The sequence below is a fragment of the Athene noctua genome, chromosome Z (assembly GCF_965140245.1).
Source record: "Athene noctua chromosome Z, bAthNoc1.hap1.1, whole genome shotgun sequence".
NCBI lineage: Eukaryota > Metazoa > Chordata > Aves > Strigiformes > Strigidae > Athene > Athene noctua.
In genome coordinates this window covers 85297309-85307993 of record NC_134077.1, presented here as the reverse complement: position 1 = coordinate 85307993, position 10685 = coordinate 85297309, and the positions used below count along the sequence as shown (strand labels likewise).

The following is a 10685-nucleotide window of genomic DNA, read 5'->3' as shown; positions in this document are numbered from 1 at the left end:
TGTGCCAACCTATTTTCTCCACTACCGTGGACTTCATTAGTGTAGGGGATTTTTTTCTTTATCTGTCCTAACCTGCTGGATAATTTTGCAGTGCCCCACTGCTGCTGGCTGAGTGCCACCAGAGAGGCTTGCACCTCCCCGATGGTGAATTGCATGCTTGGCGTGTGCACCTGCGCTCTGCACGCAAGCAGAAAATGCTCTGGGATTCTGGGTGTAAAATGCTCTTTATCAAAGTGTGTTATTTCTGGTAATTTCATAGCTTAACCGATGCAAAAAGCCTGAGCCTTTCAATTCTTTCCTGACAATGCAGTGTGTTGAAACTGAAATACTTCCAATGTCAGAGAAAAAAATGCGATTAATTGCAAGCTCGGATGTTAAACTAGAGCTTTAGGGAAGGGCTGTCACCCCGCCACTTACAGGCATTTAATGCTAGACAAAGGGCTTGTAAAATGAAATGCTGGAAACTATTGTGAGATGCTAGCCAAAGTAGCCAACAGATTATACGATTTAACGGGTCGCTCCCACTCTTTAATTTCATGATTCTCTCCTTGTTGACATGCGACCAGCCCGGACATTCAGGTTATATCTATAGAAATGCTTCTCAATATGCCTGATGCTGTTAAGTGCATTCTTCTCACTCAGCAACTGCATTAACTTTTAATACAATAGTAATATGGGCTCTTTTACTGTGAGGGCATGTAGAGGGGATGCAAATTACAGATATAAAATATCCAAAGAGCCTTTTGACTCCCCCTGGGCAATCAGTACTTGCTTCACTCTTGTAGCTGTGTATACACAGGTAAGGAAAAGTGTAACACCAAACCTGTGGGCGGTGGTCTGGTACGGGACGGACCTTCTTGTCCTCCACCGTGGACTGCTTCTGAAATGTCACCACGTCTTGCATTCTTTGATTCCGCACCGTGCAGGATGACATCCTGCCTGGGGAGGGAGGTGGGAGAGCGGACACTGACTTTTCAAGTTATGTTCCCAACGCGGATGTTGAGAAAGGGTTTGGAGGCGGCAGCTGAAGCCGCGCGCAGCAAAGCGCAGGGTTCAGACGACACCTGCAAGAGGAAAGTTTGCGGAGGGTACCTGGGCACGGCCCCCGCCCCTTCGCTGAGAGCATCCCTGCCGCACCCACGGCTAAACCACGACGCGGGGGCGCAGCCCGGAGCCGGCGGTACCGGGGGTGCGGGGAGGAGGCGGCAAGGGGGACGCGGGGCTACGGGGACGGAGCTCGCTCGGGGAGAGGCGCCGCGCATCTCCCGCCGCAGCGGAGCGGGGTGGGGGGCGGTGTGTGCGGGGGGGGCGGAGCAGGTGCCAGGGTGTGTCGAGCGGCACCACCCGCCGCCGGCGCCTCCCCCCCTTCCGAAGGAGCCATTCGGGGCGCGCAGGAGGAGGAGGAGGAGGCGGAGGGAGAGGGGGGGCCCGCGGGACGCGGCGGGCGGGCCATGCTGGAGGCGCGGCGGCACCTGGCGGGCGTGCGGAGCCGGCGGGCGGCGGGGCGGCCTCGGCGGCGCGGGTAGGGCGGGGGCGGCGGCGGGAGGGACCGGACTCGCCTCGCCTCGCCTCGCCGGGCGGAGGCATCACCACCGCCGCCGCCGCCGTCCTCCTTCCTTCCTTCCTTCCTTCCTCCGGCAGAGGCGGCGCGGCCGCGGGAGGAGAGAGAGAGGAGCACGATGAGCCGCCCGGTGCTGGCGTGGCTGGTGCTCTGCGGGAGCCTGGCGGCGCCGCGCCTCGCCCGAGGTGAGGGGACGGGGGACGGGGTGCGGCGGGTGGGGGACACGCGGGGCTCGGGGCCGCGCCGGAGCTCTGGCAAAGTCGGAGCCGAAGTGCGCGGGGGAGCGGGGAGGCGCGACCGGCGGGCGGCTCTCCGCCGGGTGCCTCCGTCTGGGCTTGTCTTTCTTCTGTTTGAAAAAGAAAAAATACTTATCTCTACCTTTTAAGGAGAGGGCGGCGAAAGATCCGTCCTCTGGCATGGTACGTTTGGAAACTGCGCTCAATTATGAGGGGAAAGAAATGCCGTGAGAGCGTAGATGTGATCCAGATGAGCGGCTGGGAAGATTTAATAATATCCGCAGAGCTGTCCACATCTCTTTTCCCTTCCTCCCCCACCCCTCCCCAGTCAGCGCTCTTCATTTTAATTTGAAGGCTGTAGGCTGCGAGCCGGAGATCCAGCAAACCGCGGAACAGTTTGCAAACACGTTCGGGGGGCTTTGGCATCTCGGCGGCCGCGAACAGCTCTTGTCAGGCGACCCTCTTCCAGCCTCCCTCTAACTAGGGCATCTCCATCTCAAACACCAACGGCGCCTTCTCTGCGTCTCATGCCTCCCCCCAGCAAAAAAAAAAAAAAAAAAAAAAAAAAAGAAACCGACAACCCAACAAACCCCAACCCTACCCCGAGAAAATAACTTCAGAGCTCTTGGAGTTCTCTTTATTATTATTTAGAATAATTATTTGCTGCAGGTTGGATGGGTTTTCCCTCCGCGCATTAAAAAGTTGTCGGAGCTTCTTCCTCTTGCAGCGAGCCGAACATCGTGAGGCGGTGCTGGGGGAAGGACCGGCGGCACAGCAGCGGCTCTTGGGAAGGCGAAGGGGGGCCGGGGGTGTCCGGGCTGACGGGGGGCAAGGCGCCGGGAGCGGCGGGACTTCACCTGCCGCCCGTCCCGCCCGCTCCCGGTCCGGGTCCCGGGCGCCGCCGCTGCCGCCCCGGCGCCGTCGGGGAAGGAGCTCAGCCCGGGCAGAGGGGCCGCCGTGGGTCCCCTCCCCACCGCCGCCGCCGCCTCGCCCCACAGCACGAAATCTCCCGTGGGTGGCCCCGGTCCCGCGTGGGGGCTGCCCGTGCCCCCCGCAGAGCCTTTTCGCCCTCTGCCAGCCCCAGACGTGCCCCGGGGGGTGTGCTTGGGGAGGGGGAGGCTGGTTCTGACCCCGCGTGGGCTACCCGGGGTGGGGGGATCTCCCGGGCTTGGAAACCTTTTAATAGTCCTAGTTGTATCTTCCCAAAGCTTAGTGGAACAACTGTTATCCTAATGAGTAACGGAATGTTTCCATTGACTTTTAGACCCGTTCCCGTCATTATTCACATTTTTTATTTTAAAATGAAACCAATGTATCAGTAAAATGGAATATTTTATTAGATCTTAAATTATTCAGCACGGTGGCTTCTCAAAATCCAATAACATTCACACAGTTGCAGCGAGCATGTGATAGCTTATGCAATACGTCCTTGTACCTGCAGTTTATGCCCAAAGTCTTTTAAGCAAAAGATACTATATCTGCCACAGAGTCTGGGCTTGTCATAAATACTTTTGCATTGGGTTTGTGTAGGACTTCTCACAGTTCACACCCGAGACGTTTTTTCATTTAAGTCTGCGGTCTTGCCATGTTTTTAAGGTAACTTCAGAAGACAGAGAACTTCACAGATTTTCTAGTAGAAGTGAAATAGGAAGGAAGAAAATCCACTTGCTCTGTGATTGCTTAAGCTGTAATTGTTGAGTTAAAGGCTTGTCCTTGACTTTCAAAATGAAGAAGAATACAGAGTCTTCTTTTAACGCTGAAGCAGAGTAAAACGCTGCTTGACAGGTCTGATGTACTGGGTTAATTTTGCTTGCTGTCCTAACGTTTACTTTTAATAGATCCTCTCAAAGTTATGATGACTGTTAGCACTGTGAGTAACTGAAACTCTTCAGAGAGCAGGTTTTAAACAGTACAGAACTTTTTGTGCATTGTTGGAACATTACTCGCTGATGAGTCTATTTGCATAATGGTGTATAATGAAAATCTGTGGTAGTGTCATCTATGCAGTGGCCAGTTATTCCCTGTCTTCTTCTGAGGTAAATTCCAACTGCAGATCAAAGTCCTATAGTTCGTTACTGACCTGTGTTTCAAGTCTACTGTTAAAGAAAAATACCACCTGCTTTTTTATTGGAGCTCTGAAAAGTAATGATGGGGGTCAAAATCCAGATTATTTATCATATCGTGAAAACATTTTGCTTTTTGCATTTGGAACACATAACATACTGTCAGCAAGGGTTTTTTTCTTTTATTTTTTTAAAGGAAGAGACAGGGTAGTAGGGAGAGAGAGAGAGATAGTGATGATGATGTGAAAGTCATCCCAGTGGAAGACTAGAATATTCATCTTTGTGTCCAGTCTGAGAAATTTGCAATCTCATGCACTGTAACAGGAGTCTGATCTTCAGGGATGTGTTTATATGCATGTATATGATGACAGTAGGCTTCAAGGGTGCAGTGACTTCTACCCCTTAGTTTGCAGGAAAGATGCAGGTGCATTTTTAATAAGGAATGTCCTTTCATACGCATTTTGAAACAGCTGTAAGGTTTTACATACGCTGTTGTTGCTGTTCCTTGGCCAAATTTGAACGCGAGCCAATCTGATATTCTACCGTGTGTACTGGACAGGCAGTAGGTACAAGAGTGACTGCAGAGACTACAAGATGTTATTTCGGATGGAAGAAATAGAGTGCATCTCATCTATAGTAGTACAGGTTCCTAAGTACCACTGTCTAATTTTTTAGGAACAAATAGGCCAATATCTTTCAGAACAGTCGGTGAAGATTGGGATCAAATGAAGGGGAAACATAACTTAAAACTTGTGGCTGTTTTAGTCCCCAGATTTACCTCATGGCATGGAGTAAGCTGGTCATCTATGGTAATGGTGCTGTAAGTGCACAGGAATTTGGCATATTCCGCATCTGTGTGTTAAATGTCTTTGCAACAGGATCTTGTGAATATTCACCATTTGAGTTGTCTTTATTGTGGAGCTGATCCTTAAATTGTATCATGCTTTTTCACTTAGCTTGTTGCTGAATTTTTATGTATGTTTTGTCTAAAAATGATATTGACATTTCCAAACCCGGGCAAATGTAGTTGATTTATTTTATGACTGTGTCCTGTCAGCCTGAGATAAATATTTTTGAACTTTCAAAGAACTGTTTCAAAGTTGTTGCTTTTTCTCCATTACAGTGGGAACCTTCACTCTCTCTGAGGCTTAGAAGTTTCTATAAAGCCTCTTTCTGCAGCTGGAATGAGCTGCAAGGAGTGAAAGTGCTGAGAAACAAGTGAGGTAAACTGTAGCTTTGTTCTCTTGTAACTATACCAAAAGACTGAAAAGATCACAGAGACTTTGAAAGACCAAGAATCTTCTGTTTTACCAAATGCCTTTGCGTCTTTGGACAGCATCTGCTTCTGTACAAACTGCTGACAGTGTGACCCCGCATAATGATTTTCACTGTTCTTTTAACAAATTACATTTGTATTCAAATTGATTTTCCATGACTGCTCATATAGCCTCCAGAAAGCATATAGCAGATATACTATTGCATCCTGTACGTGGCTGGTCAGCCTAGGACAGAATTTGATGTCATGCTATGCCTTATTGTAACTGGAATTAACAGACCTGGTGGTATTAGTTGGATTTAAGTGTCCAGCTTCCTCTTTCTCTGCCCTTTATGTCTTTACCCTTTATGTCTTTTTTTCAAAGGATATACTTCATGCAAGGTTGTGTATCAATGGTAGCATAGTGGAAAGGGGCACTGTTTTATCTTCCCTCCTCCACATTTTTCCAATTACCATCCAGTTGAAGATCAAGGAAATGGTCTGCTTTGGAAGTTATTTCAAAAGACAGTCACTTTTTATTAAGAGGTTGATTTTTATGCCTTGAATTAGCTGTTTATACAGCACGTGTCTATACAGCAGCAGTGACAAGCTCACAGCCTGCTGTCCCTTCAATGTAAGTAAAGCTGTCTGGAGAAGTGATGGTTAAGGAACTGCAAGAGTCAGAAATAAATCTGTGTTATTCTCAAATTTATTGTGAGTCACACAGGAGTTAGAATGTTACTGTTTTCTATTTTTTACACGTTTCAAACTTATGTAAGCCACAGATCCAGGAGTATTTCTGAAATCTTGAAGGATGGCCAGCATTGTATTACCAGTGATATTTGGCTTCCTTGTAGCATACTTGAAACCCATACATGAGTTTGAAAGAACGTGGGTTGAACATCAAAACAGTATTAATTTATTTCAACTTTCCAAACCAGTTCACAGTGAAAATATGAGTTTAATTTTTCTTGGTTCAGATGATATATTAGAAGATAAAAGAGGAGTTAAAAGATTCAAACCCAGATAAGGGTTGTAAGAACCTTAACATTTGGAAACTTAAAACCTCTGGAAAATACTGTCTTATATTGGGCGATCGACAGACATTTTCCATTTAAAGGGGGCAAAGGGAGAACATAGAGGGAAAGCCAACATCAGCCTGAATTCAGTGTGTTACATCAGCCCGAGGAATAAGGGATAACGGGTCTAGGTTTCCTTCTTTATAGGAAACTTAGGTCTTACATCAGAGGGAGAGCTCCTCACTGTGTGTAGTGATAGTAGGGCATGGCTAATTTTCTAATGGTATGGTGTGGAGGGGGTAAAGCAGCTTTTGTGCCATTCCTATTGCAGGACCAGAGCATGGACCTGTTTGAAAACAATAACTACAACTGCGGAGCTGGATGCTGGATATTACTGAAAGCAGGGGCTGAGCTAGCAGCTGGTGTCTCAGATTTGGAGGCGCAGAATTTGTGCATGTGTTTTTATGGTTTGGGATTTTATCAAATCTTGGTGTTGTGGGAATATAGTTGTGGGGTTTTTCTGTTCTTTGTGTGGGTTTTTTTCTCTTTAATCAGCAAGCTGTCCTACCTTTCATCACAGTGGGGGTGTTTTTTCTATTTTAAGTTTTAAATGCTGAAAAATGAAACAGCCCATGATTATCTAATAAAGTCTCTACCTAATCTAGCTAATAATTACAGTATGTGGTGTGTGAGTGAATGCATTATATGAAACAGACATGGACACAGTTTTATATACTGTATAGTGGCTATACACATACATACTATATTGTGGGTATATCCACGCTTCAGATAGCGTACAGAATTACATCCACAAATCTAGTCTGACACTTCTTAAAAGTTTGGGTAATGTTAGATAAAACTTCATCATCCTGTGAACTCGGGATGCAGAGCTCCATATTTCAAGTCAAAATTTGTTCTATTCAATAAAAACTATGAACTCCTAAGACTTTTTTGAGATTAACAACAGTATTCCTCACTCTGCCCCCCCCCCCCCCCCCAACTTTCTAATAAGGGGCCATTTATAGGCAAATGTTTTTTATGACTCTAAAAGTTTGGTGAAGTTGTTTGAAAATATAGAAGAAAGTACTCATTCAGCTATGCCGTTCAAATGGAGAATCCTGGAGTATCTTAGCTATACCACTCATGCCAGCAGAATGTCAGGTTTTCAATTTTAGGAGTTAGGATTGTAACCATATTTAAAGCAGTAAACTCAAGCATGCAGATGACATCAGGGAGGAGCAGCAGATGGATAAGCAGGCTCAAGAAGATCGTCTCTCCTTGCACAGAGCCTGGGCAGGAGCTTTGCGCATCCCAGCAGGAATCCAGAGGTGTGAGGGAAAGAGCTGCGACTGCTCCAGTTTCACCAGTAATGTGACCCTGGAGGCCGCAGGGAAGAGAGGGGGAAGAGTTGGGGCCTCCGTGGGAGGAGGTGGGGAGGTTTGATGTGGGTGCTCCCTGTGGCCTCTCGTCACAGGTGGTGTGTGGGAGAGCAAAGGCAGATCCGGAGGTGACACCATGCAGTGTCTGCATCAAGTGGCCACTCCTGATTATTGAGAAGTTTGCCAACTAAAAATACTTCATCAGAACATTGCAATTCTGTACATAGAAGAGTTCAACCAGCAGATAGTCTTCCCTGTCCTACCTCTGTGTTTAGCTTGCCCATGGGGGACACAGACAGCGTGGTTTCAAGGTGACTATTAACTGGTTCAGACTATGGACTTGAGAGTTTCAATTTTTAAAATTTTAATACAGAGCAGGCCTTTTTCAGTGTTTTACAAATAACCTTTCCTTCCTGTCCCACTCCCCTTGCAACTGACTTTCTCCTTAATTATTTTTGGTTTTAAACAACACAAGGCATTTGTGCATAGCCAGATTGTGACCCTGCTGTAGGATAAAGCTACAGTTTAGACATAAGCTTTTTCTGTGTGTCTTTGAGTATTCTCACAATAGTAACTTTTTGACAGAGAAAAAAAAAAAAAAAAAGCCTTGAAAGAGATGATTGCTTTGCCAATTTTTAGCTGCAGTAATTTTATTTGCCATGCTTCTACGTAGGGAGGCTGACAAAATTTCTACAAAAACTGCTTTTTTCCTATCATTGTCAAGATGCTGTGTCAACCTGTATAATTATGGAGAACAGTGACAGCAGTGCATAAATAACAGTAATTTCTGCCATCTGATTACTCATGTCTTAAGTTTCTACAACAGTGAAGCTATAACAGACGATATAGGAAATACTTCTGGATAAGACATATACGCCATGTGTGAGTGTGAAAAACTGAAAATAAAAGGCATTTGATTTATTTTATTTTTGACATTTATATCTTTCAGTCCGTCTGTCCCTCATGTACAACAGTCTCTATCACTGCTGGGTATCACTGCAGACGGCCAGCCCCTTTAATCCAGGCTTCCTCTGATTATTCTCTATTACAGTCCCATAGACCATATTGCTTTAATCTGTTTGCATTTTTTTGGTTTTCTAGTTGAGTATTATGTTTGGAGACAGTGGCGTGGGCTCTGAGATTGATTTTTTTTTTTCATCACTCACACCCTTTGCAGCTTGGGCTTTTGAAATAGAGATGGAGAAAATATTATTTGCTATGTAACTTGTCAAGATTCCTTACTTGTGTGAAGAATTGCACAGGATTGCCTTACAAGGGCTTTTCTAGGTTAAAGACGCAGACCTAGTAGCTGATTGCTTTCAGATACTATTCCAGAACTATTTTAAAACGACGGAATGTCCATTTATTTGAACAATTTGAAGGGAAGATTAGATTAATACTGTGAATAGTGTACAGTGTGGATGGGGAAATTATGTTCTGTTGTCATGAGAAGTAGCTAAAATGACCTAGTAGCTCTCTTCCATGGTACATCCTATATATTTCTTTAATGGTGCTTTTGTCCAATTTCTTTGATGTCTTTTTTTATGGCTTACCTTCTGACCTCATACAAAACGATGCATCATTTATAGGTAGTCCTTCAGGATAAAGATCAACCCCTTTAATAATGGCTTTCATTTTCCTGGGTGTGATCAAGCCCATCCTATTGTAACCTTTTTACTTTCTTCACCAGGCTTCTCATTAACCTAGTGTCCTCGTTCAGGTGCATGTTTTCCTTTAGAAAGTTCTCTAAGAAATACTGTATTTTGTACTGTTGCACACTAACATGTACATTTACACTCTGGTTCCTTCCTATGGCAGTTTTTCTTAACCTCAAACTCTCCTCCTAATCCGAGTTTTGTGGTTCAGCCCATTCCTAAAGTCACAGTGGAGAACCAGAGATAAACAAAAACAGGTAATTGAAGCAATGTCAGACATACTTAGGAATGTAGTCTCAGAGGCATATCTTTTCTTTCATGAAATCAATTTGGGAAAAAAATCAAAGCAACATTTGGAGTAAGAACCCTGAAATCAGCTGGAGTAAAGAGTGGTTGACTATATATACTGACTTAATATCAAGACTACATCTATATTGCTTCACACAGCAAGAGCAGTTATTACTCTAGTATGCCTCAGTATCTTTCAGTATAGTTAAATAACTATGTGATAATATGAATTTAAAATGCTGAGTGTGAGTAGAAGTAGGGTAGTAAAAGGTGCGGTTCTGACCTGTGCAACAGAGCCTCTTGGCCGTTGGAGGGGTGAAACAGGGGATCTCCATGGTACTGCTGAACATCTGCTGAGATGAGCATCTCTGCCATGTGAGATTTGACAGTATGGCCAAACCCATCTAATTGCTCCTTGCCACTGACTTTTTCCCTCAGTTCAGCACTGGTGATGGTCATGCAGAGCAATAGAAAAATTCACTTGTATGCCATGCTAGTTTGCTGGTAGTTTAGCTTGTTGGGATGACTTAGGGCAGGACCAGGCAAGCCCCAGTGCTGGTGCAAGGAAGGGCGGTGGGAAGAGGGAGGGAGGAGCAAGTGGCACAGGGCTGTTGGACACCAGTTGTGTCCTCAGGTGGTTCTTTCAGGAGGAAGTTACAGGTAGTTTTCTTGGTGACAACTTAAGCATTTTTTTCCAGGAAATATGTTTCTGAACCTATCCCTCCGGGTGCTTGCTCGCTGTCTATGTGTGAACGTCCAAACCCATTTTGAGCAGGGAGGCAAGCTACCCCACCCTGCCCTAAGGCACAGTATGCCACATTTCTCCCTGCTTTGTCTATCACCCACTGTGGAAACCAGGTACAGAAATCAGTCCCCTGAGTATCTGTTGTGTTCCTGTTCATGTTGCCTTGTCATGGCTGCAAGACAGAGAAGCAAATTCTGCATTTCTCCTGCCATCTCCCAGTCCTGAGTGTCTGCGTGCTGCCTCACCATCCTGGGGCTAATCAAGTGTTGATTAACTAAACTGTCCTGGTAGGTTATTTTGATGAGTACAGATTACAGTGTTTTTATTCCCTAATTATTTTGTGCCAAATGTTTATCTTATGGATAAAGATCTCTTCTTGGCCATGCAAAGCAGGCGAGGCTCAGGAGCTCCCTGTGTGCTCTCAGGAGGAGCTGCCTGCCTTAGGAATACTGCTCTGGTTTACTTCTAAGCAACTAAACTGCTA

General features: G+C 45.6%; 1 protein-coding gene across 1 annotated transcript in view; it reads left to right on the top strand.

Moving 5' to 3' along the window:
* The first annotated feature begins 1459 nt into the window (after window positions 1–1459).
* The window catches only part of EDIL3 (EGF like repeats and discoidin domains 3), a 257972-nt gene continuing 248746 nt past the window's right edge, over window positions 1460–10685 (top strand). Inside the window, exon 1 of the mRNA XM_074931730.1 lies at window positions 1460–1746. Within this exon, the coding sequence (XP_074787831.1) occupies window positions 1680–1746 (67 nt within the window). The 5' untranslated portion in view covers window positions 1460–1679. The remainder of the gene's footprint in view (window positions 1747–10685) is intronic.